This window comes from Esox lucius, chromosome 14 (assembly GCF_011004845.1).
Source record: "Esox lucius isolate fEsoLuc1 chromosome 14, fEsoLuc1.pri, whole genome shotgun sequence".
In the NCBI taxonomy this organism is placed as follows: Eukaryota; Metazoa; Chordata; class Actinopteri; order Esociformes; family Esocidae; genus Esox; species Esox lucius.
Window position 1 is genome coordinate 28,331,806 of NC_047582.1, and position 27,259 is coordinate 28,359,064.

The window sequence follows — 27,259 nt, forward strand, 5'->3', positions numbered from 1 at the left end:
TCTGATTATCCACTGCTCATTTTAATCAGTTGAAACAAGCGGTCATTCATTTTAATTCCAATCATACAGTTATCATTGGTAAAGGGACAGGCCTTTTGTACAGACCAATAACAAATTAGGATGGGGAGATCATTGAGAAAAGGAAACCAAAAGATCAGAACTTATTACATACAAATACACCCATTTCAAAACATCAACAACTTTAAAAGACAACATTAAGCTGGTAGCCTGCTGAACACCTCCCAAATTCCACATCCTTGAATCACACTCAGTTTTTAGCAACCAGAGAGAACATTCCGAAACAAAAAATAAATAATGTCACACACATCAAAAACGCTTCTGAGATCAACTCAATATTTTGATGCAATAACCTTTGTTAGTTCAATAAAGTTACCATGTTTTTGTCCTTCTCACAAATAGGGCATAAGACAGGGGAACACTCACAAACATTACAGTAATCTTATGTGAGAAATGTAAGCCACGTAAATATAGTACAAAAATGGAATGTAACCACAGTTTAAATAAAAACTGAACTCTTAGCCTTGAATGATCTGCTTGTGAGACTCAGTTGTGACTCAGACATGAGGAAATGCTGTTTCTCAATCAAGTGCAAAACTGCAGTATCTCAGTCTCCTTGTGGTAAGAACAGCCATCCAAAAAATGATGACATTATCGTCTGCTAAATGATTAAGATCTAAATGTCATCTGAGTCACCATATTACTTTTACTGTTGATGTAAGAGCTAAGGGTTAGGATCCATTCAGAAAACTATTTTGAGTCACTTGGGTTGCGTGAACATAATCAACAACTATTTGTCATTAGGAAAATCACTGATGGTTGTAATACTTTTATATTGTGATGACTAGCTATTACTAAATTGTCTTAAATAGAAAACATAGTAAACAAGGATGACCTTTTCTATTTAGGAGACATTACGGAGCTCGTAGACATTATTCACAGCATTTTTTTCTGTTCCCCCTTCTGATGCCCTAAGGAGTTGTATATGCGTGAGAGTGTCATGCACCACAAGAAACTAGATCAGAGGCATGTGTGCAGTGTACGTGTGTGCGCGTGTGTGCACACACGCTCCTTGGTGGGTCCACCTAGCTCAGCAGCTCCAGGTAGGTGACTGGCACCTTGCCCTTCTGGTTCCCTCTCTCTCCCACCAGCCAGTCAGGGTCCATGCCAGGCACTGTGTAGACAGTGATGAGCTGAAACAACAGAACGGCAACCGATCAGACCGGTATACAGTGCCTTTGGAAAATATTCAGACCCCTTCACTTTCTCCACATTAATTGTTTTATGGACTTAATACATAATTGATTGAATCTATTTTTGCAATCAATCTACACACAATACACCATAACGGCAAAACAAAAACATAATTTATTTAAAATGAAAAATGTACATAAATATTAATGTCCTTTGCCATGAAACTTCAAATACAGCTTAGATGGATTGTGTGTCGTTTGATCATCCTTGTCTCTAGAACTAAAATTGCCTTTAATCTGTGGCAAATTCAATTGATGGAACATGATTTATAAAGGCACATACAAGCAATGTCCCACATTTCACAGCGCATGTTCGGACAAACAGAGTTTAAGGAACACTCTATATACCTCTCCTAGAGCTAGCTGTCCAACAAAACTAATAAAAACTCTTGGGCATGAAAGCCAACCGTGTGGTAGAAACAAGATACCACTCATCACCTGGTTAATACCATCGCTAATTTAGGCACCTTTTCGGCAAAATGCCAAGTGGACTGTGTCTTAAACAGAGAAGTGGTTTCCGTCTGGCCACTATACCATAAAGGCCAGACGGGAGGACTGCTGCAGAGATGGTTGTCCTTCTGGAAAGTTCTCCCTTCTACACATAGGAACACTGGAGTTCTGTCAAAGTGACCATCCTTCTCGGTCACCTCCATGACCAAGGTCCTTCTCCCCCGATTGCTCAGTTTGGCCAGTAGGTCAGACCTAGGAAGAGTGTTTTTGGTTCCAAACATCTTCCATTGAAGAAAGATGGAGGCCACTGTGTTCTTGGGGAACTTAAATGCTGCATAAATGTTTTGGTACCTTTCCCTAGACCTGTGCCTTGACGCAATCCTGTCTGGGAGCTCAACAGACAATTCCTTTGACCTCATGGCTTGGTTGTTGCTCTGACATGCCCTGTCAACTTAGGGACATTCTATAGACAGGTGTGTGCCTTTACAAATCATTATAAATTAATTAAATACATTTACCACAGGGGAACTCCAAACTAAGTTTTATTTTTATCATCATCATCATCAAATTATCCCACATATCTAAAAACCTTTTGTCATTATCGGGTATTGTGCATAGATTCATGATTTGTCTAAAATATTTAAATATAATTATTATAAGCATATTTACTATTATTTACACTTAAAATAAACAGTCTAAACTCTTTTAGAATACCAGACAATGGGATGCTCTATGTAACACGCTCTAGCTATTTAGCATTTTGACTGCCATGCTTGTGAGATTATTGTGTTTGGCAACAAAAATAAAAGAACAAGGATTAAAAAAGAGCTGGATTCTCTGGCCCTTAAAACCAGGGATCAAGTGCGTAATCTTGGTGTTCTAACAGACTCAGACCACAAATGTAACAGTCATATCAAAGCAGTCACAAAAAACAGCATTCTATCATCCAAAAAAATATAGCCAGGATCAAAGGCTTGGTGTCCCAAAAAGACCAAGAGAATCTTGCTATATAAATAAACTTGCTTGCTTGTGGCACAAAATGTATGAGTCAACGAACATACAGTGTGTTGCAAGTATTGCCCTATAGCAGGTGGTGAACCCTGGGAGCTGCTATACCTCATCTGCAAGTAGGGACAGCTCGCTGGCATCGTGGGCGTCATAGTCATACAGGACCTTGGCCTTGCGGTGGCCTGTGGCAGGCGGCTGCACATCCTGGATTTTCAGTGGGCCAGCAGGCTCCCGGGTGCTGTTAGGGCCTGAGGTGATGAGGCCTGGGGGTGCGGCCCCTGGAAGGGTGGAAGAGGAGACAGGCGAGGGGCAGGTGGTGGAGGGGTGGGCATTCGAAGAAAAGGAGTTTGGATACCTAAGGGTCGGGTTACGGGAGAGAAAAGATAAAAAAGTTAACACTGCTACAGTTCTGAAGTGGTAGTGTATCACTGCTATAGTTCTTAATGGGGTAGTGTAACACTGCTATAGTTTTGAAGAGATATTGTAACACTTCTATTGTTCTGAAAGAGTTGTGTATCTGCTATAGTTCTGAAAGGTTTTTTTAACACTGCTATAGTTCTGAAAAGATAGTGTAATGCTGCTGTTGTTCAAAACCAATACTGTAACACTGCTATAGTTCTAAAGGGGTAGTGTAACACTGCTATAGTTCTAAAGGGGTAGTGTAACACTGCTATAGTTCTAAAGGGGCAGTGTAACACTGCTATAGTTCTAAAGGGGTAGTGTAACACTGCTATAGTTCTAAAGGGGTAGTGTAACACTGCTATAGTTCTAAAGGGGTAGTGTAACACTGCTATAGTTCTAAAGGGGTAGTGTAACACTGCTATAGTTCTAAAGGGGCAGTGTAACACTGCTATAGTTCTAAAGGGGCAGTGTAACACTGCTATATATCTAAAGGGGCAGTGTAACACTGCTATAGTTCTAAAGGGGCAGTGTAACACTGCTATAGATCTAAAGGGGCAGTGTAACACTGCTATAGATCTAAAGGGGTAGTGTAACAACATTTGATGATGCAATGATAAAGCCTAGAAGTGTTTTTCATCCCTACCCTATACTTAGAAAGTGTCAAGTATTCAGGGTCTAGGTTTTGACTATTATTTTTGTTACTTACGTATCACTGTTAGCACTGGCAGCAGGATAAGAAAAAAAAGACAGATTTTGAAGACTGTTTCATACCACACTACAAAAGCAGAGCCACTTCAGAGGTTTCAAATGTATTTTTGTTTTAACTGGAAACCGATAAGGCAAAAAAGGGATTTCAGCAAATGTACTTCACTAGTAGATCAGATGTGTAGGCAGAAATGTGTGGCTGGGTGAAATTTGTGTGGGCAGAAAGCCCTCAAATCATAGAAATCATGTCAAAACTTTCAAAGCTGCTGCTCAATCAGAGTGCTCTCATGTGGGTGGAACAGGCCCCCCCCAGTCCCTACGCCTCTGTAGCGGATTAGGGAATAACAGAATTTCTTGTGAATGTACCTCACTAGTAGAATGCTTACCTGCTCAGTTCTTTCTGCAGCTCCTGCATGTACTGGTGACACTGCGCATAGTATGTGACCTGGGCCTCCACAAACTCATGCAGACAGCGCAGGTGATTGACCTGCCAGGGAACAAGAGGGCAGGGTGAAGCAAAGAAAAGGCCTGGAATTAAGGACGTGGCTATGGTTTACGGAAGGACCAGGTGATTATTTTTCAGTTCATCGGGCGGGAGCAGCCAGAGATATTATAGATAAGCGGCAACATGAATCACATCGGTAAATGAGAGGAGAAACATATTACAACGCCCCTGTGAGGTACCGTATGAATGTTACATGTAGAATGTGTTTAAATAACAACAGAATCCATTCACTGGAAGTCACGTTCTGTCAACGTTTCATGACTGACATTTTGTGTCACATGGATGCTAAGCTAACCTACTCGAGGACTTTAGCCAATTCTAGAATTAAACCCAGACGGTCAACAAGCCATTGGAAGGTTGGAAGGCTTGTGAAGCCGAATGCACCTTTAAACTTTAGGAAAGGATCAACCGAAAAGTAGCCCACTAAGTTTGTAAAGTTTTCATTTTGGGAACAGGAAACTGCGGTGAGTTAAATTAGTTTCAGATGTTTAAATAATGCTTACACATCAGCAACATGTCCTCAAGTCCCATCCCACTCTACTGACTCCCTCCATCACGCGGATGGGAAATCTTTATTAAATCATTTACATGTGCACATCTGGTGAGACATCTGATTTCTCATCCATGGGCAGCGCCTTTAAAGGCATCCGTCATTTTAATGTAGGAAAGCATGTTGGGACTTAATTTTTTTTAACGCCTACTCCAGACATGACTGCTGAGGCTGCAAATTGTCTTAAAGAGGGGTACTTAACTCTTACCCTACGAGGTCTGGAGCCTGCTGGTTTTCTGTTCTACCCCATCAATAATTGCACCTACCCGGTGTCCCTTTACTAATTTAGTCCCTGATTAGACAGTTGCAATAAAAAAAGTGGCTTTGAGGTCCATAGTTGAGTGTACACCCCTGCAGTAGTGTGTGTGTGTGTGTCTTCCCTGGTCTCACATGTGTACTGCTGATGCCCTCCAGGAGCAGCCTGGTGACCTCGGCCTGTCTGTCAAACTCTGTCTGAGCCACGCGCAGCTCCTGCTCCGCCTATAGCAGAAGGAGAGAGCACAGGACAGACATAATGAACAACGACATTATACCCACAAAGATGCTCGACTGTACAAACAAACATGGACAGAAATACACAGCTGACAGACAGTAATACACGACCAACATACACAACCGACCGAACGACACAGACAGACAGACACACACACAATGGAGTTGGAAAAGCCCCAGAGTCACCCTGTAATTTCAGGCTTTCTTCATGAATCCACACAACAGCTTTTGCTCAATTGCTTCCACACATTTACCAGATGGTGATGGAATAGTGTAATGGTGTAGGAACTTTTCTAAAGACCTACACTTTTAACGGTTATAATGGTCTGTTTTCCTTTGTTAATTGCTTTTTTCTTCCCATTATTATAACAATAATCTACTTCCTGCAGTACAATACTGTCCAAATAAGGGTTTCCAACAATGCTTTTATATAGACAAAGGGTTTGTAAGTAATCAACTTAAGTTGGGATAACTGTAGGAATTGTTAGCATCAACTTTCAAGGCTTATTTTACTTCCATTGCTGCATAACTGAGTAGTGAACCCATTACTTGTTCCCTAAAAAAGCTTTTTTAAATTTAACTCTGAACTATACATTATTTAAAATTTTGGTAATCTAAACTTTTTTTATACCTCTGGTAGTTTACCACTTTTCTTGGTACCATTTCAGGTTCTTCACTGTACTTGAGCTGCTTAAAGTTCAATAAAATCTGGAAAAATGGGGGTGTTCTATAACTTTTGACCAGTAGTGTATTTAGGCATTTCAATATGTAATCATCACTTCAACACTATTGACTATGAAGGCAAACCTGTTTGCAATAACAGTGAAATATTATACTTGGCACTCAATTACACATATCAAAATCTATACATTTTACAAATGTATGTCATTTTATAGTGCAGTGTTGCCCCTTTTGGCAGAAATAACTTCACATAGCTGATCCTTGTAATGGTCTATCAGTCTCTTACATCAATTGGGAATCTACTTCTTTGCTTCAACTGTGTCATAAATCGAGGGCTTTCATCAATGTACAGCCTGATTCACACTTCGACTCATCTGTCCAGAGCAAATTTTTATAGTTTTTTTATCTTCAATTTTTGTCTGGCAAAAAAGTCAGTTAAAGTTGTGAAATTCTTCTTTGGGAGCATATAGAAGATAGACATCCTGGTTAAAAACATTCAAAGGAGCTCTCGTTTGTGAACAAAAGACAGTCCTTTCACAAAAACACATTTAATTACTTTTTCACGACTGTCCCTTGCTAGCAGGTTTGCACTCAGATCAGGGCGGCTGAGCATGGCCAGGCCAGTGCCACTGGTATAGTGTACGCAGCCCATCACGTGACACCAAAAGCTAGCGAGGTAATGTTGGACTTAGATTCAAAAACCTTGCATAGGTGAATTCCTGATATTTCATGAAGATATTACTGATGTGATGATCAATCACATGACGGAAACTCATTATCCTCTCTCACATACACTTGAGAGAAATACAGGAAGATAAAGAGGGACAGAAAGATGTAGGAAGACATAGAAAACCATATCCAGATTGAGAGTTCAAGCTAGAGAGAGTTGTAGAAAGAGAGAGCGAATGCAAGAGTCACAGGTGTCTTAAGTCTGGAGACATGTTTTAACCCATTTGGAATTTCAATTCATTTTCCAAAACCTTTGCCATTAAAATGACTGTACACCTCAGGCTGTGTTACTGAACACCACACTCCATAATAAATACTTACTTTGTCCACTTCTTCACTCCATAGCTGGAATAAGCAGCATGAAAAGATCAAAGATCAAAGGAAAACATCACACAAATGACAGCTTGGAAACCACTACATCATCACCAGATCCAGTAAATATGTACTGATCACTTAACCGCATGTCTTTGATTTCCCATTCCAAACCACACGCCCTCACTACCAATATATAATAGATTAGCCGTGCAATTAAAAATAATCCCCCATTTGTTTGTATTTCGTAATATATCCATGTATGTCAACAGCCCTGTCTCGTCATTGAAAATCCCAAAAGTTTTCGGCAGATTTCAAGCTACCCTTACCAGCAGACCAACTGCAATAGCCCTGTTAACAGTTAGTAATTATACACCAATCAGCCGTAACATTATGACCACCTTCCTAATATTGTGTAGTTCCCACTTTTGCCGCCAAAACAGCCCTGACCCGTCGAGGCATGGACTCCACTAGACCTCGGAAGGTTTGCTGGGGTATCTGGCACCAAAACGTTAGCAGCAGATCCTTTAAGTCCTGTAAGTTGCGTGGTGGGGTCCCCGTGGTTTGGACATGTTTGTCCAGCACATCCCACAGATGCTTGATTGGATTGAGATCTGGGGAATTTCAAAAAAGTAAACAACTTAAATTCGTTGTTGTGTTCCTCAAACCATTCCTGCTTTGTGGCAGGGCGCATTATCTTGCTGAAAGAGGCCAATGCCATCAGGGAATACCGTTGCCATGAAAGGGTGCACATGGTCTGCAACAATGCTCAGATAGGTGGTACATGTCAAAGTAACATCCACATGAATGGCAGGACCCAAGGTTTCCCAGCAGAACATTGCCCAAAGCATCACACTGCCTCCGCCGGCTTGCCTCCTTCCCATAGTGCATCCTGGTGCCATTTGTTCCCCAGGTAAGCGACGCACACGCACCCGGCCATCCACGTGATGTAAAAGGAAACATGACTCATCAGACCAGTCCACCTTCTTCCATTGCTCCGTTGTCCAGTTCTGATGCTCACGTGCCCATTGTAGGCGCTTTCGGCAGTGGACGGGGACAGCATGGGCACCCTGACTGGTCTGTGGCTTTGCTGCCCCATATGCAACATACTGTGATGCACTGTGTGTTCTGACACCTTCCTATCAGTACCAGCATTAACCTTTTCAGCAATTTGAGCTACAGTAGCTCCTCTGTTGGATCGGACCACACAGGTCAGCCTTCGCTCCCCACGTGCATCAATGAGCCTTGGCCACCCATGACCCTGTCACCGGTTCATTGCTTTTCCTTCCTTGGACCACCTTTGATAGGTACTGACCACTGCAGACGGGGAACACCCCACAAGGGCTGCAGTTTTGGAAATGCTCTGACCCAGTTGCTTGCCCATTTTTCCTGCTTCTAACACATCAACTTTGAGGACAGAATGTTCACCAGCTGCCTAATATATCCCACCCACTGACAGGTGCCATGATCACGAGATTATCAATGTTATTCACTTCCCCTGTCAGTGGTCATAATGTTATGGCTGTACATTATTCAAGCTGACTTTAACCAATTATTTTTCTGTGGGAATAGTCAAAATGATTGAGAACACAGTTTTTCTGACAACCCCTGGGAGAAGTTCTATGTATAGAAATAGAATACATTTCTATGGTTTTCTTAAAGGGTCAATGAAACCGACAGGATACCTCACCCCGGGGTCCTTAGCAGGTGTGCCTAGGAATAGCATTATTGATTCTTGTAATAATAATAATCTTGATTCTTGTAATAATATTGATTCGCACACAACAAACACACATACACACACGTATTGGGATGTAAAAGTTTTTCAACCTTTACACATTGTTCTACACATTCATTAGGTCATGAGGGAAATAAAATTGTATTTACTTTCTACAGCAGCAACACACTGGCCTACTACAAACACAGCCATCAAGTTTGCCAACAACATCAAAAACTGCCTAGACAGACAGACACACGGAGAAACAAAACTATGACATAACTGACAAAAACAAACAGAAGAGTCATGAGCATGACCAGGCACAAATCTGCAATTCTGGCACCTGGTTCAGCTCACCTTCATATTTTAATTCAGACTATTGTTCATTTAATTCAGATAATATTTTCCCTTCATGAATCTTAGTCTGGAGGCAATGCTTTTCATAATGTAGAAACTATGTTATTGGTTTGTTCAATGAATTGGGCAAAGCCCTGAAGTCACCAAACTATGGACAAAAATCTAAATAGGAGCTAAGGTGAGAGTTTATGATTAATGTGAGGGATTAGGGTAGATTAACCCATCAAAACTCTTCTTAGAGCATGCAACCTGTTTCCAATGTAAACGCCCTCCCCAATAAAGCAAATAGTCAAACGAATTTTTCCTTGGGGTATAGATTTACTTCCAGAACCAGATTCATTGGGAAACTCACACCTATGTCTGGTGCGTGGGGAGGGTGGCGGGGCAGTGGCGTCACAATAAATACTAACCCTAAGGCCCAGGAGAGAGGTAGACAAGCTACCACAGGCTACCACAGTACAATTCAGGTAGTAACTAACTACACCGCTGAACAGAAAAGGTGCTTCATTGTGGTTCTATATAGCCAAACAGTACATAATGGCAATAAAACCCAATTCATGTATGTGGGAATAAAACCCACAGCCACGTGTTGTCAAATGAGCCATACTGTTCTGTACAAGGCCAGCCATGGAACCCTCTTTGGTTCTATTTAGCACCATTTGTTCTACCAGTGTGGGGGGAATCATTTATCCTCCAGTCTAGTTGTGTTCAGACATTCTAAAGAGTATACACCTTTCTCTGGTCCAACACATTGGCCATCTCTTTGGACTCTTCAAGATCCCAACTATCCCAGCCGCCACTGCTCAGCTGTTTGGGTTAGGGACCGGAGGAGAAGAGAGAATACATCACTCTACTGACCCCTGGAGTCAGATTAGGGGGGACACACACTTTCTAACGGTCTCAAAGTTGTCGGACCGGAAATATTTTCAACGTTAGCCAGCCCTATGTCGTAGGCCATGAGGGGCACTAAACTCAAAGAAACAAGAATGTGCGCATTTGTGTGCGTCAGTGTGGAATAGCCAGTGTGTATTTGTGTGCACGCATCTCTCTAGATGGGTCTTCTTGGTCTGTGGGCGTCTTACCGCAGATGCGCTCGCAGACAGAACATAATTTCGAGGCCTAGTCTCCTGAAAATCGGGTGCAGCCTACAGGCAGAGGAGGGGGAACAGAGTCACACAGTCATGCATCGCATCAATGCAGGCAGCGTCAACACAAGGCCCGTCGAATAAGAACAAGAATTAAATCAGGAAGCAAGAGAAAAAAGACAAACAAGGGAGGGAAAAAAAATAACAAGATGACAGACAAAGCACAAGTTCAGTTCCAACAGGGGACTCGGGGACAGAGAGGAAGAGCGGCAGTTCGCGGGACGGGGGACCCACTGTCCTCTATACAGGCGGATGGTGGCCCAGCATGCAGAATGTGATCATGAGCAAACACACAGACACTCCCAAGAGCAGGATCACTCCGCTCTAAAGGCCCAGCCGGCTCTGACAACTATAGGGCATGACAGGCCTCCGTCAGGGGCCTCCGCAATTCACAAAGCGCTTCGGAATAGAAGTGCTGATTTAGGAACATGCCAGATCATAATGAATAGGATTGCATGGACGGGTCCTAGGTCGTCACTCCCACTCGGGTGCGTTTTGCGGATATGAGCTCAGGATGAGGAGCAGCGAGTAGCCGTGCAAGTAGCAGACTTTGGTTACACGACGTTCCCGAATAATGATTAGAAGCCTTGTGGATCGTATTAGCAACCCACCTGTTGAGTAATATGAAAGGCAGTGAGGAGGATTAAATACTACCTCCTGGAGAGATTAAGACAAATATTCATTTGCATTAAGCGCCATGCAGGTATTTAAGGTCTGGTCCAATTTTCAGGTATTATTACAACGGCGGTAGACATTTTGGTTTTTGAAGTGTCCAGTTCAAACCTGACCTCTGAACCCGCGGCGTGAACAGCAGATGGGCTGGATGCTGCCAGTCACTCCCATGGTGCGGGAGCACGCAGGCCTTCTGACTGAGGGACAGTGGAGCTTGGTTTTTAAGGGTCCCCAGGCTCCTAAATGAGCTTCCAGGTCCCCCAACGATGAGTTTACCACCCAGAGCATTCGGTTTGGTCTGATTAATTAATTAAAATGTTTATTTGTCTGCTATGAATTTAAGATGAATTAATTGACAAAACCCAATTAACTCTTTGCCATTTCATTGTGGTGCGTGGAGGATCTGAAAGAAGAGAGGAGGGAGGACACTTCCAACAGCACTCAGTGACAAAAATAAACATTGGAAAAAAAGAGGCAAGCGAGATTCGCTGAAAGCATAACACACTGGTCAATACTCACGTCCCCCTCACACTGCACAAATAACAGAGAAACATGTTAGTCCAAAGTTAGTCAGTAGACGGCACTGTTGCCTTCAAAATGCAAAACTAAAGGGAGGAGGGCGAGAGAGATTCTAGTCCATTAAGAGATAATTGTTGGGCCCCATGCAAGGATTGCTTAGTAAAGGGTGGGCACCACCAACCACCAATCCCAGCCTGCCCCTAAAGCCATTTCTATTACTGCAGCTGTTTTTACTGGTCGGTACATTTCTGTTGATGTCCTAGTTGCAGTTCATAAGAAAGCTTGTGAAAGGTCAAGCAATACATATGGTGAGGTGAACTCTGTTGCTCAACTATCCACACATCAACCAGGGTGTTTGTGGCAGAATGACAAAATCAGAAGCTTACAGAGACTGGGAGATACAGTTGTAAATGTTAATAGCAAGGCTTTGTTTTGAGGGCCCAGTTAACGGTCAAATAACATATCAACAGAGAGGGAAGCAAATTAAGGAAAGAGGACCAAAATAATTTTGATGTACTTGGCCATACTATTTTCTCTGAGAATGACTTAATATGTTCCCATGTCAGGCCTGATTCCAACCCAAGCCCGGCAGCCAGTGATTAGACGGTAGTCTGAGGAGACGCAGTAGGAAGACTCACCGCTGCCTTAGCTTCCGCTTGCTTGGCTTTCTTTACTCGTGCTTTACATATGTCCAGGTCCAGCCGCCGATTCTCCAGGAGACGCCTCTCTTTCTGAACAGGAGAAAGAGTCACAATGAAATGGTGGCCGCGGTTTGCCAAACCCAGAACATAATTTCTCTACATTTATGTTACATACAGTGGATATAAAAAAGGTCTACATACCCCTGTTAAAATGCCAGGTTCTTGTGATGTAAAAGAATGAGACAAAGAAAAATCATGTCATAACTTTGTCCGATAATGTGACCCATAATGTGAACAATTCAATGGAAAATCAAACTGAGGTAGAAAAATGAAAAATTTAAACTTTACAATAACCTGGTTGCATAAGTGTGCACACCCTTAAACTAATAATTTGTGGAAGCACCTTTTGATTTTATTACAGCACTCAGTCTTTTTGGGTAGGAGCATGGCACATATTGAAGTGGCAATATTTTCCCACTCTCCTTTGCAAAAGCGCTCCAAATCTGTCAGACTGCAAGGACATCTCCTGTGAACAGCCCTCTTCAGATCACCCCACAGATGTTCAATTGATTTCAGGTCTGGGCTCCGACTGGGCCATTCCAAAACGTTAGTCTTCTTCTGTTGAAACCATGCTTTTGTGGATTTGGATGTGTGCTTTGGGTCATTGCCGTGCTGAAAGGTGAACTTCCTCTTCATCTTCAGCTTTCTAACAGACACCTTAAGGTTTTGTGCCAAAAATGCTTGGTATTTGGAATTGTTCATAATTACCTTGACCCTAAGACCCCAGTTCCAGCTGAAGAAAAACAGCCCCTAAGCATGATGCTGCCACCACCATGGTTCACTGTGGGTATGGTGTTCTTTGGGTGATGTACAGTGTTGTTTTTACGCCAAACATACCTCTTGGAATTATGGCCAAAAAGTTCAACCTTGGTTTCATCAGACCCTAACACATCCTTTGGAAGCTCTCTACGGACCACAGCTTTTGCTCTGAGATGCAACTAAAGTGTCAGGAAAATCCTACTAGAACAGCTGAACTTTATTTGTGATTAATCAGAGTCACTTTAAATGATGGCAGGTGTGTAATGACTACTATTTAACATGTGTTTGAATGTGATTGGTTAATTCTGAACACAGCCACATCCCCAGTTATAAGAGGGTATGCACACTTATGCAACCAGGTTATTGTAAGGTTTTTATTTTTCATTTTCCCCCTCAAATATTTCTGTTTGTTTTTCAATTGAATTGTTCACATTATGGGTCATATTAAAAGTGGAAAATGTTCTGCCTTGATTTCTCTTTGTCTCATTCTTTTACATCACAAGAACCTGGCATTTTAACAGGGGTGTGTAAAATTTTTATATCCACTGTATATAGACTTGATATTAGCTCCAATTTGCCCTCTGACATTTATCTGGCAATGCACCACTTAAGTGGCTCATTGGACAATTTACTCACAGATATGGTTCTCCAGTCTCCCTCCAGAAAGTTGCGTAAAGGAGTGAGGAAGTTGATGGCCGAAGTCTGGAGGAACTCCCGTTCCGCCCCTCCCAGTCTTTTCTGGTACTCCCCCACTGTGATCAGTGTGCTGCCTGTTAAACACAAACAATTCCTCTCAATTTCCATTCCGTTCTGTGTAGGAGACATTCAGTAATTCTATGACTTTCTTTAATTAACAGGCAGGAAGGGAACTGAGCCCAGCAAATCGGATCAGAAGAGCAGCCCAGTCACTGACACAGTCAAAGGGACAGACGTGGATACCAGTCCAGACAGTCACCACCCTGGCCAGGAAGAAAACATATCCCGTTCAGTAGCCACTCAACAGATCAACCCTCCCACACAACCCAGCATCTCTTTCCGCTTCTAGCCACACTTTACTGCCACTCTCAAGGACGGATGGATAATCTGTCTTCATGCAGGAAGAAACTGCAGCTGAACATCTTTGGCCACACACACACACATTTCAGATATCACAGCAATAACTGTCTGAGGTAAGGGTCTGGAAAAGCCCCAGGCATCGTCATAGCTACGGTATACCTCATCAAAACAGCTGACAGTCTATTGGCAAAAGATAATAGTTAAAAGCTGCTTAACAGTGGTTTGATACACTGGCCATTCTTAAGAAAATATACAGCGGGATAATACGCAGTGTGTCCACCCATTGCTGAGGTTGTCTGGAGAAAATCCCTGAAATGTACATCGAGATGACACTTCACTGCACAAATGATCACATCATGTTCAGGTTGAGCTCATTTCAGTAACACCTGACTTCTCCACAGAAGTTGAGCGTTCTTAAACGGCGCGAGTCACATTAGCCATGCTCCAAACCTTTCAGATTTTACATTGGGAATCAGATTGCTATATCCAGTGATGTAGGAAAAAAACAGAAGGGAATGCCGTTTACTGTTGAGAACTGCATTCTTGTAGTCTCTGGCAGTTCTGTTGATGACCTATTTAATGGTCAGTTTGACAAAATTCTGAGCTGGGAATGCACCATATGTAATCTGGGTAATCACTGTAACATCAGGGGCCACCGGAAATATTGTAGATACACAACGCCATTGGAAACTATTCAGACCGTTCACTTTCTACACATTTTGTTGTGTAATACAGTTACTTTTAAAAGCATACAGAGAAAAAAAAAATCGTCAAACTATACACAAGTCTCCAGTCACGTTTTAGAGACCTCTCCAGGATGACCAAAGGAAACAGGACACGTCTGAACTCAATTTGGAGTGTTAAAGTTAATAAGGGCTGTCATGATTCAAGTAACTCAAGAAAAAAAACAGATAAAACAGACCTGCCAAGGTAGATTTCTGTTTAGCTACAATAGCGATGTGTTTTAGCTAGGCAGCAGTAGTCTTCCCTTTGTGTGCAGCCTTGACTTATTCGTTCTCCCGCGAGGGGCGCACTGCAAAATATATCTGTCTTAAAAGTATATTTAACTTGTTTTCAGGTTAAAAAAAATCGAAACATCCTCAAAATAAGGTATATAAGCCAGAATATACCGCTTGGTTTTAGAAAATATGCTTTTAATATCATTTAATTTGTCTTGTGCAATTGGCTGATTATTTCACTTATTTCAAGCGAATATCTCCTCAAAAATTGTTAAACTGTCTTGTTCCCTTGACCACATTTTTTTGCAGCGTGGGTAGGGAATGCATAGTACGTTAGCTTGTGGGGATGACTAACTGCTGAACTACATTTTGTTGAACGAAGATACAGAAAATGTTTACTACTGTAATAAAACAATACATTCCGTTGCACGTATGGCTGCACAAGCAATTTAAGGAAACACACAATCACATGGCTATAACTTCAAGGAGAATCAATGTAGTCTTTTGACCGTGCCCGTTCCTAATGACAGATTCTGTAATTTCAACTATAATGTTAAGGATTGCATTTTTTTTTTACACTTCAGTCTACAGGAACAATGAAAAGTTATGTAATCTTTCATTATAATTATAATATTGCTACTGCGATTATTATACTCTGATTAATTTTCAATGTGATTCCCTCAACACAAACCTTTTCAAACCTTTCTTGAAACCTTTTAAGTGTTAAATAATCCTAAAATATATAAACAGTAAGGGACCAGGGAAAAATATAAATTGTCTCTTGCCAACACCTGTGTCATCTGTCAGGTTAAGAGCTAGGGGTGTTTTGTAAATATGTATTTCTAATAAATTGCCACAAATTTATAAAAGTGTTTTCGCTTCAACAGTATGAGGTAGACTGAAGGTAAAACATTGCTTTTAAATAAATAATTTTGTTGTTATAGTCTTAATGTGGAGAAACTAGTCTGAAGGCACTGTACAACAGATTGACAAGCCCCCGTACAGCAGAACCCGGTTCTTTCTTACACCCTCCAACTTAATACCCAGGAGGAGTTTACAGTGTACACTGACCTGGAAGGAATCTACATTATCGGCCTGATTAACCGTTCCACTGAAGGCTAACAACTGAGGTGACTGACTGATAAGGGAACGTCCTTAAAGGGGTAATCCAGCTCCAGAAACAAATCACTAAACTCCTATCCATTCGGTGCAAGCACATGCTCCATCAGTGGGTAAACTAACTTTCCACAGGTTCCTTTGAAATCGAGAAATCAGGTAGTAACGCTTCATAGCTCTGTATTCTGGTGTCTGCATGTAGGGGAAGACCCACTTTTACACATCATCCCACATTTAAAACGATTACCTACACTCTGGATTGCCAAAAAGCACACGTTAGTTGATATTAACACATCCATCTGCAGTATACCGTTATGAAAAAGTATACGGTTTGTTAAACTTTCCGCAAATCGTGTCATCAAAAGAATGTCCTTTTATTGTCCAACTACCATGGATCTAGGTAGTTACAACATCTACCTGAACGTCTCCACGCTGGCAGACTCCCATTGCCAAAGCATTGCCAAAGCGTCCCGAAACACAGCTTTAAGATAGAAGCATAATTCTTATCAAGTTGAACCGAGTAGTTGCCTTCATGATTTCTGTTTTTGTCTGTTAAACCTTATAAATAGCACAGATGTTATTAAAAGATGTTTTAAAAAAAGACCATCACACGACTGGCTATATCACAAGTTAGTTGATTATTCAGATGTTGTGTGAACCAGCATGCAACTGAAATATAGTCGGCCTGAAATGAAGTTGTTGTTTGTTTGTTTTTTATAAAATGGTCAGCTGTTGGAGTCAGATGGCCTTTCAATAGAGTAATGCCATGTTTGTTTTAGTGCCAATTGCCCACAGCAACTAGACAGCACACCAAGATTTCGAAAACTACATAGGATCTGGATATCCAAATAAAAAGGACTATTGGATAACAATTAGCAGATTACAATGTTATGTAAGATTATGCAACATCCAACACCCACCAAGCCCCATTGTTGCAAAGACAGAGATTTCAGTTTTCTTTTGAACAACTATTAGCCATCATGACCCCATGGGCTAAAGAAACATGTACTGTCTTTGGCATCTTTCCGGACTCATACCAGAGTGGAGAGGATCAGGAAACACATCTCTTTACAGCATCTGCAACGCCAAGAGCACAACTGTTCCTGGAAAGACTCTCAGACGGACAAACAATGAAGAGAAATTCCTGGCCAGTGACTGTTGGGGCATAGTAAAACAAACTCTCTAGTTAAAAGTTTATTCTGAATGCCTGAAGATCCAGTACACACAGATTCCGTGGCAAATGTATTTTAAAAAGATAACGCCCACGTTTTAGGATGTAGATCATTCCTGCATTTTCTAAATAAATTAGAGAGCCAACATTGATTAGGCAGTGATATAATGTGAATGCATTTAGAGGACCTGTTTACAGTGACATTTGGAAGTAACCGTTGGTTCCCAGTAAAAGCCAAAGAATCTTAGGGAACAGGTTAATTTAGCACACACGCTCCAAAAATCTATAAGAACACGTGTAGCCAAACCAGCTCAAGGCATGTGGATGGATTTTGAAGGACTCAATGTCATCATTAATTATGGACCATCAAGTCACATTAAGGAAGAGCAGGGACGAATCAGTCAGGCTCAGAGACAAAGATCGAGCTGTCCTTTGGTACAGGTCCCACCAATACATTCTAGCTCTCATCAGACTACTCCAAGAAAATATTTGCCAGCACATACACACTGGAAAGGGGGCACATACCCCAAGAAAACAATCATGATTGGTTACTGGGAGAACAGAGAAAGATCTATTGTCATTTGAGTGAAATAGGTGTCAGGCAAGAAAGAATGACTGGAGCATAGAAACCACAATATCCTTTTTAATGTTGATCAACTTCCTTCCTGAATAATGAGCATGTCGCTACTGTAGTGTTCTATATTATATAGCATTGAGAGGGTTGTCTGGTGACAAGACAATATAGCATTACATCAACCTATCAACATGTGACAAAAGGGCCAACTAGACAACACTTTAAATCACAAAATGTTCACAGTTACCTCTGTTGGCAGTTCAAAATGTGTTAAAATTTCAAGCCTGCATTGTAACTTTGGCTCAGAAAAGCAAAGAAGCAGTTGAATTAGAGGGAACAGTAAATTAACAACTTTAAAGAGTGGCAGCAGAACAGGCAGCACAGTAATTTCAGTAGAACAGATTGAAACTAAAATGAAACTGGCTAATAAACTGGCTGGCTAGCTACTGATAGAAGCATTCCAGAGTGTGATAATTAGTTTGTTGGCAGCATCCTGTTTTATACTAAGTTTTACTGACTACACAAGCAAGGTAATGTAGTTAATAGTGGATACATTTGAGATAGCTTTTGTGGTTAGCGACATTCAAATTCTATGACAGTCTCATCTCTAAATGTAAGGGAAATAAAAGCAACACACTTCCCCCAGTTCCACCTACCATATGGGGTCCCGGGCCCGAAGTCCTTAGCAGCGTCCATCATATATTGTCCCAGCAGTTCTCCATTAGTGATCCTAGATGGGATCTTCTTGTCTAACTTCTCATAGAAGAACTCTTCTATACGTGCACCTGTGTAAAGGCAGAGATAGTTGACACAAGACAGCAAGTGATACACATTTACAGACTAATTATCAAAGTTGGCAAAAGCAGTTGTATGTCAATTACTCTGTTCCATTTTTGATGAGATATATTTAAAACCATACCCCAAAGCCACTTTTCCACTCTGCAATAACCATTCCAAATGTTCCATATTTAATGTAACACAGTATAACTGATTATGAAACAAAACACACATACGTATGGGACCAACAACAAAAAAAGAACTTGACAACTTTTATCTACAATGGTGCAGATCTTGAGCAAAGTCATGCAGTCACACACCTGCAATTTATATAACCAAATCTTAATTTTATGTACGTGTTTGTAGATATTAGAGCTTTATTGGAACAATATCAATCCTTTGTTCTAACATGTCTTTCAGAGAACAGAAACCGCAATTTAGTTCTAGCCAGGTAACATCTATTTTGGAGGCGGCGTATGCAAAGCTGCAATTGGTGACAATCCCTTAATGTAAAAGATAATGTAATTAGTTGACCATGTCAATAAATAGATGCAGTGCTCCAGATAACAAATCCAAAGAGGACTACCTTGTAACAAATGTACAAATTAGCATATTAAAATAACATTCTCTGTAAAACTGTATTTCTGGGACAATCTTCGAACTGTAAGATTGAATGTGTCTCATAAAGCCACAATGGGGTAAAAATAAATAAATAATAATACATAAAAATTTCCGGAAAGCTGTGACTCCAAAACCAAACACTAATGCTGTTGTGGCACGAAAGAAAATCTCAACTGTTAACTGTTGTTAGTACTGAAATAAAGCACTAAGAAATATGATTTGGCCATGATTAATAAAAGAACATGACAATTTTATAGTGGGAATGAGAGCCTGTTAGCACATGGCCATGTCTGTTTCACAAGTTCGGACGGCACAGCAGAGTTCTTCACAGATATAGCCTGAACAAATCCAATTACCCAAGATACAATCTCATGTCAGACCATGGTCCGTGACCATGGATCTTCGGTCTGTGTGAACATGTTAAAAACCTATGAAATCCAAAATGATATTGTCTATCCCTTGTCTCGTTAATATTTCAGATTGTATCTGGACAACCTCAGATCAAAGTCAATTCAGTTATTGTAAATAAGTTGGGACTGAATTATGGCTTTTATTGTGATAAAGAAAATCTGAGTGCTGCCAGTATAATCCTGCTGCTACAATAACGCTAATGGCCTCGAATGGCCATCACTAGTTATCGTTACCTATATTGATAGATACTGTATCTATGTCATTCACAAATGGCTAATTAGCTGTTAAAATGACCAGTTGCAAAAGAGGATTTGTTCAGGATAGACAAAAACCTTGCTGGCTACAACCATGAATAGGTACATTATGGGAAGCCTAAAATTAAACTGTTCACTATATTGCAACAATTCCTGGTGGATTTTCGAATTATGTCTCAGGATTTGTTCAAGATAGAGAAACCCATCACTGGCTACACAATTCTCTTGTCTTTTCACTTGACAAAAAAGTCAGTTATCGTCACCTATATTGATACAGTAGTTATTGTATCAATTTTATTAATGAATGGCTAATAAGCTGTTAAAACGGCAAGTGGTAAAAGCCATAAAGTTCACAGATGCTATTTGTGGTGGAGGTAAACTTAATAAGAAATGTTACTCAGTTTAACACAATATAATGGCGTCTAGCAACATATTACTAACTAATAAGCTTTCAAAACGGCCAGTGGCAAAAGTCATACAGTTCATAGATACTATTTCTGGTGGAGGTAAACTTAATAAGAAATGTTACTCAGTTTAATGCTAGTTAATGATGTCTAACAGTTCAATGGCGTAGTGGTTAACGACAATGCCTTTCACGTTTTCATGTTTTTAATGTCCAATTTAAGTTTTTCGGCTTTGTCCTTTTGTATTCTGTTTTTATTTCCATTTAACACAGCGTCCCAATTTTGAAATAAAAACCTGGTACTATGATTGTTATATTGGAATTTAAGATAAATTCTGGAGACCAGAAAACCTCTACAGCAAAGTTATGTACAGTACAGTTCAGTACACTAAGGTTGAGCTAAGTACAATACCGAAATATACCATAGTAAACTCTACTCAGTGAACTACTACACTGAGCTGTGGTGTCCATACTTGTCAAACCAAAACTTCTATGATTGGTACAGATCTGATCTGGTCCAGTGTAGACCAACCAAATTGGGATCATGTTGGGGGGGGGCAAAGCGCATTGGAGTAATGCCCAAACATGCAAAGGAGGATCCCGCATTCTTCTACTTGTTAGTACCTATTCAGGATACACCACCATGAAGAGGACAATGACGTTCAGAGACAATTCACAACAATGCCATGCCTGCAGCTTAACAGACAGTGCTACCCTGAAAAAACAATAAGATATTTTCTTATGTAGCATCAAGTGACTGTGTCTATTCCATTGTGTTTTATGTAGTTGCTAACCTTGGCATGACTTTGCCCTCTTGCCACTGGCAAGTAAAAAAGCACTAACCATTGATCAGAGATCAATGCACTGCAGTAAAAGACTCTCGATGCAGGGCTTAAAAGAGGGCCTGGCAGTTCACTGGATCCTTTCCAGATTCCTCTGCGGAATCCTCACCAGAGAAACAATTCCTATTTTTTAATCAAAAGAAAAATACTTTTGCATGGTCATTTAGCTGGGGGCTCTTACAGGCACTTGGCAGAGACTTCACTGTACCTCACAAACACTTTTACAAGACATGTAGAAACACACAGACACACGATCACATGAACCAGTACACAAACACCATGACACACTGCTTTGTGTATGGGCTTCTTGATGATGACGATGCTGATGCTGATGAAGTTCCTCAGATATGTACAAGGGCCCTGCACTATTCGTATCTTCTGACCAGAGTATATTGACCCTGCACTATTCATATCTTCTGACCAGAGTATATTGGCCCTGCACTATTCGTATCTTCTGACCAGGGTATATTGACCCTGCACTATTCGTATCTTCTGACCAGAGTATATTGACCCTGCACTATTCGTATCTTCTGACCAGGGTATATTGGCCCTGCACTATTCGTATCTTCTGACCAGAGTATATTGGCCCTGCACTATTCGTATCTTCTGACCAGGGTATATTGACCCTGCACTATTCGTATCTTCTGACCAGAGTACATTGACCCTGCACTATTCGTATCTTCTGACCAGGGTATATTGGCCCTGCACTATTCGTATCTTCTGACCAGAGTATATTGGCCCTGCACTATTCGTATCTTCTGACCAGGGTATATTGACCCTGCACTATTCGTATCTTCTGACCAGAGTATATTGGCCCTGCACTATTCGTATCTTCTGACCAGAGTATATTGGCCCTGCACTATTCGTATCTTCTGACCAGAGTATATTGGCCCTGCACTATTCGTATCTTCTGACCAGAGTATATTGGCCCTGCACTATTCGTATCTTCTGACCAGGGTACATTGGCCCTGCACTACACATATTCATGCAACACTTCAACTGAATTTGACATTACTTACACTATTCTTTGTGTATGCAAACTACACTGTTAGTCAAGCAAAAAAAAAAAAACAATGGTGGACCCCATTGGTGCAACTAGCTGTTTTCAACCATGAATCAAGGGAGTACTTGGGCCTGGTTCCATTTTAGTCCCTCAGAGGTTTGAGCACTAAATGGAATCAGCCCACATGTTCTAATGGACACTTAAGGCAGTCTTATGGGTATGGGAAGCCCAAAGCACAGAACTACTACTATTATTATAATAACTACCACTAGTACTACTGCTACGAGTAATACTACCGGAGGTGGAGACAGACTTACCAGTGTGGTCAACTGTAGCATGGAGGGTCAAAAAGTCAACGGTTAGTTTCCTAACATATTTCTTTCAAAAAGGAACCAGAATGTAGACACAGGTTTGTGGGCACAACCGAGTCAGAAAGAAATACCAGCTGGTCAACAGTGGCCCCAAACAGAATGGTGCCACCGTGAAAGCTGCTTTGAGCTTGGTTCCAGCTATGTTTGTACTGTGTTGTTTGGCATGACCATAGGATTTGGCAGGACTGCACAAAAAGCTCTGGGATCCCGTCGGCTGGTTTTGTTTGAACTGGGCCTTACTTGGGTTGGGCTGAAGAAGGACCTCGGTTTGCCTGAAGATCTTCTCGGTCCAGTTCTTGGTGCAGTCGGCGCGGGCAATCAGGTTCTCCAAGTGGGCATCGAGCTCAGTCTTCTCTGCAGAGCCCAACTTCTCTTCGGTGAACTCAGAAACAAAAAAGGGAAGGACAAACATATAATCCTCATGTTTGGGTAGCTCTATAAATGATAGCCCACTGAAACAAATTAGGACCAGCAAAATCTGTTCTCTCTTAAAAGGTATCAGTGAATGGACCGTTTATAACTGCTTATAGTTGCAGTGCTAACGCCCTGTAACCCTGACCTCTCTAACTACATGAAGCTAAGCTACGCTACGCTGAGAAACTAAGCCCCACTGCCACGTAGTGTCTGTGGGTGGGTTGGTGGGTGGGTGGGTGGAGGGAGGGAGGGAGGGAGGGGCAGAACACAGCTTTATTTTCACTTATGACATACTGTAATGTAGTTTGCTGGTTTGACATCAGTCACAGAACTAGATTTACAAAGTATGATTTCTTATTTTGAAAAAAACTACCAGGCTTGGGATAAAACGAAGATCTTTTACAATGAAAATGACTGGCAATGGCAATCCAAAACTATTTTCAGGGATTCTGAATGTTTGAACATATTTCCCTGTTCTTGGGTCACATGATGCAGTCAAATGAGGTAAATGGTGGGGACTGAAAATATGTTTCCTCACTGGTTGAATCACCATCACTAATATGGAGAACCTACGATTTGACACAGAAAAAGGCTTATGCTACTATAAGTACGTTATGAATACTGTTATCAGGATAACACTGCTGCTTGTTAAAATTAAAATTTTAGGTAGCTATTTTGGTCTGCCAACACCTCACTGGACACTGAATTCTACTTAAAAATCCCACAGGCAGTATTTTGCAGTTGCCCAGAGCAAATATTTCAGCAGAATAAAATCGGCAACGGTAGCCCACAGAGAGCATCTGTGCATTTTGCCCAGATTTGCTCCACAATCTTACAGCGTAGGTGTCATGGGACCAACTTGAGTTTCAAGCTTCTTAGGTTTTGCAAAAAACGCCATGCTGTTTACGTTCTGCATCCACACAAAAAAAATTGAATTCACCTTGACGGTGGCGGTTGAAAAGAACAGTGTTTGAGCCGGTTCAACGACATTGGCTCCATGAGGCAATAGGCCAATAAGGGGGTTACGGTATGCGTGAACCAGGTGGCATCCCTCCCATGTGGCGCAGCGGTCTGAGACACTGGGTCGCAGTGCAGCTGTGGCATTAAACCTCAGGCTCTGCGTGCCAGCATGTGCCAGCATGTCCCATGAAAAGTCACAAATGATCCACAGAGAGTCCTATCAAAAGTTGTCTGCATTCATATATGATGAGAAAATATGACTGACAACATTTTCAAAGTGGTCTGCAGTCACTAGTGACAGTTCACACACCCTTCACATTTGCTGCGATAATATTAAACCTAAAAAAATACATGGGAACGCTAACAAAAGACTAAAAACAGGGTTAAAATGCACAGATCACATGTAACTAGATAAAAATGGTCATGACAGTGCAAGATTATTCACATGTAAACCAACACATGACAATTACTGGATTGTTGTTACCTGACGGAGACGTAACGTCATCCCACCATGCCCTGTCAAGCACTGGCTTTACCAGAAGCTGTACAGTGTGGACTTGTTTGACCACTGTATTTTCACTGTAGACGACTCAGTTCATTGGTAGACATTCAAGCCCTATTGCAATGTATCACACCTGAAGCAGGGAACAGTGTCAATGTCTTCTTAAAAGCCACCGTACAAGATAAGAGAAGTACTGAGAAAGGCATTAAACCCCCGGCGGTCTTGGACAGGCCTAATGGTATTACTTGAGTGACAGGGGGGAATGGTCAATCCATTCAAATGTTATTAGTCCATGAGCCTGGGGTTGGGGGGGGGTCTCTGTGATCTTTCATTCTCTGTCCCTAGAGTTGTACATTTGGTTATAGCAGTACAGCAATGGTAGCCTTTGGATCCAATAGTTAGGGAGAGTCTGATATTTGAGGTTAGCTTTCAGGGCAGACGTGTTCTCATGTGCTCCCGCGCTAGTCTATGTCCACATGTTTTTCCCTAAGTATTCCATTGTACCATGTTGCATTTGGCAAACAAATTAATACCAACAAATAAAATAATACCAACAAATAAGAAATTATATAATAACATTAATCTAGTTCAGGTGATCTAGTGCAACGTCAAGTTTCCATTCAGTGTGGTTTTAATCAAAGCATCCAAATGCTTGGAAAAGCAAATGTACATGTAAATGAAGTTCCTATCTAATAAAAACAACAAAGCTGTAACTTGGGGTGGTCTAGAGTCTCAAGACGCTACCTTTAGTGCATGTGTTGTGCTGCAGCAAGGGTTTGATTTATTTCAGCAAAACCTCTCTAGTTTTCACCAGTTCCTTTTCCAGTAAAGCAAAAATATTAGTTTTAATAATGAAGTTATTTAAAATAATATATTATATAATATATAAGGAACTCGCTTCAGGGTCCGGAGTTGAGTTTGAGCGCTGTAGATTACAGTTTCATTTAAATAAAAAGGCAGTTGTGGCATGATGACAAATGGACACCATCCGGGTGCAGATACCATTGTATATTTCTTTAAATCAGCTCATATTTATGATTATTCACATCCCCATTTTACATGTCTGAAGATTTTTGGGTTCATTCCTGGTTCATGTGTTTACATGTATTCCACATTACTATTAATATTTTACAATATGTTTAGGCAAACTAAAATTATTGTATGGTCATGGACATGGGAAATGGCTCACTAACACCCTGCTAAGTTGTTTGATGGCCATTATAGAAAAAGGGTTAAAATGTGAATGGCCAGGAATCAACAAATACTTTTTACCCCGTGTTGAACTTAAATTGAATTACATGGTCATTCTACTAACATTATAATATCAGTGGAACAATACGGGCAATTGTTTAACAGCTATTGCTGGTGTTTTCAAAGTTGATAATTATTTCATATAATTTGAAAAGTTAATTTAAACGACCTTGTAAAACCACTCGGTAAACAAATTTAAACATTTATATTTGCAGCCAATTTTTCTCCAATTTCTGATTAAGGCTCTGGTCCGCTATTATGGCCCTGGTCTGCAATTACCAGCGGACCGGGGACAGTCAATTTAAAAAAATCTTCCGAGGAACATCGGATGCGGTTCTGGTTTGCATCACGCTGCTCGTTCAACCAAAACATTAGGATCCTTACATGACGGAAGCAGCGTACTCTCCAGCCGTTTAGTAGAGTTGAGTCGGTACCAAGCAGTGGAAAAGCGCCATATGTCAACTGAGCACCTAAGCCGCTACCTGGAGTTGCCAGAGCACAACGAGGTAAGGCAGGCATATTCTACACCCCCTCCAAAACGATGTCGCTGGCCAATTCCAAAACCCTTCCGCGGGAACCCCCGGTTACTCCGTACACAGGATTCTATAACCCTGGTCCACAGTGACGCAGCTAACTGCGAGATCAGTGACATAAATGCTGCGCCTTTTATGGATAATTAATCTTTAGGTCAAAGGTCATATTTATGTTGACCTGAACAGTCTGAAAAAGTGTACGGATAACTGGTAATCTTTTTAATTATATATGAATCTACTGTTTAAGTGGGCAACGCCTTATATCAAGAAATTCGTGTAAAAAAAAATCCCTAGGGCACAAATGTATGGAACGGGGTTGATGATATCACATTTTCCAACTCTGGGTACATGGACAAACAAACAATAAGAATCACTATATTAAACATCGTTTATCCAATTGAGTCTCTCGGCCCATAACGTCGGGGGGCTGCCCGATGGACCATAATGGGCACTGTAAGACCCCCTGGTATAAGCTACAGAATACAAAGGTAATTAAAGTATTACAGTGACATTAGCATAGAAATGCACAACAGACATGTGTCTAGTAGCCAGCCATACGGATCCAGCGTAGCTGTTAGGAATCGCCGCTCAGTATCCTGTTGACAGTCACATGCACCTTTCGGCGCCGCGGTCGAGTACAGACATAAATAATGGAGACGGGCTTAACCAGTATTATCGGCTTACAATGACGGGGGGGGGGGGGGGGGGGGGGGTACTTCAGCAATTGTCTATTAATTGATAGGGTTGAGGTAATTGCTTTTGTTTTGTGTTTGTGGCGTTAGGACGATGGGTAGGACGATTCATTAGATTCCAAAAGCTTTGGAATAAAATAATTTCAGCCTGAGCCTACGCACATCGGTCAGAGCACAACAATCTCAAATCCTCATGGCATTTCAACTAATACACTTGCTAAATACCTGGACTGCACGGGTGAAGAAGACTCCTGCGTCCGAAGTAAGCTTTTTCAGATTGAAATCCATCGTATCCGTGTGTGTACACCGCTACATCTGCTTGTTTGTATCCCCTGCAAAGGGAGTCCTCTCGCGCAGATGCGATGATGTAGTAC

The 27,259-nt window shown here is 41.3% G+C and overlaps 1 protein-coding gene across 18 annotated transcripts; it reads right to left on the minus strand.

Annotated features, from left to right (window-relative positions):
* Window positions 1-27,259, minus strand: sh3glb2b (SH3-domain GRB2-like endophilin B2b). Of its 18 annotated transcripts, XM_013137208.4 has the most exons (15): window positions 27,111-27,259; window positions 22,774-22,915; window positions 22,480-22,491; window positions 18,508-18,636; window positions 13,612-13,745; window positions 12,154-12,246; window positions 11,516-11,527; window positions 10,262-10,324; window positions 9,912-9,986; window positions 7,115-7,138; window positions 5,282-5,371; window positions 4,223-4,323; window positions 3,838-3,852; window positions 2,838-3,084; window positions 1-1,211 (listed from the first exon to the last, which is right to left on the minus strand). In XM_013137208.4, the coding sequence occupies exons 1-15, from the start codon at window positions 27,171-27,173 to the stop codon at window positions 1,104-1,106; spliced, it is 1,308 nt and encodes a 435-aa protein (XP_012992662.1). In that variant the 5' UTR covers window positions 27,174-27,259; the 3' UTR covers window positions 1-1,103. The 18 variants fall into 18 exon arrangements, with proteins under 18 accessions (XP_012992662.1, XP_012992665.1, XP_012992664.1 ...); XM_013137211.4 differs by lacking the exon at window positions 3,838-3,852; XM_013137210.4 differs by lacking the exon at window positions 22,480-22,491 and having other exon boundaries at window positions 27,111-27,258.

What these genes read in the sequence shown, in the direction of transcription:
- sh3glb2b (XM_013137208.4), bottom strand. Translation starts at nt 27,173, where the DNA reads ATGGATTTCAATCTGAAAAAGCTTACTTCGGACGCAGGAGTCTTCTTC. An exon ending in TCTTCACCCGTGCAGTCCAG is followed by an intron (nt 22,916 to 27,110) that starts GTATTTAGCAAG and finishes TTTGTTTCTGAG; the next exon opens with TTCACCGAAGAGAAGTTGGG. An exon ending in GAGACTGGAGAACCATATCT is followed by an intron (nt 12,247 to 13,611) that starts GTGAGTAAATTG and finishes TCTCCTGTTCAG; the next exon opens with AAAGAGAGGCGTCTCCTGGA.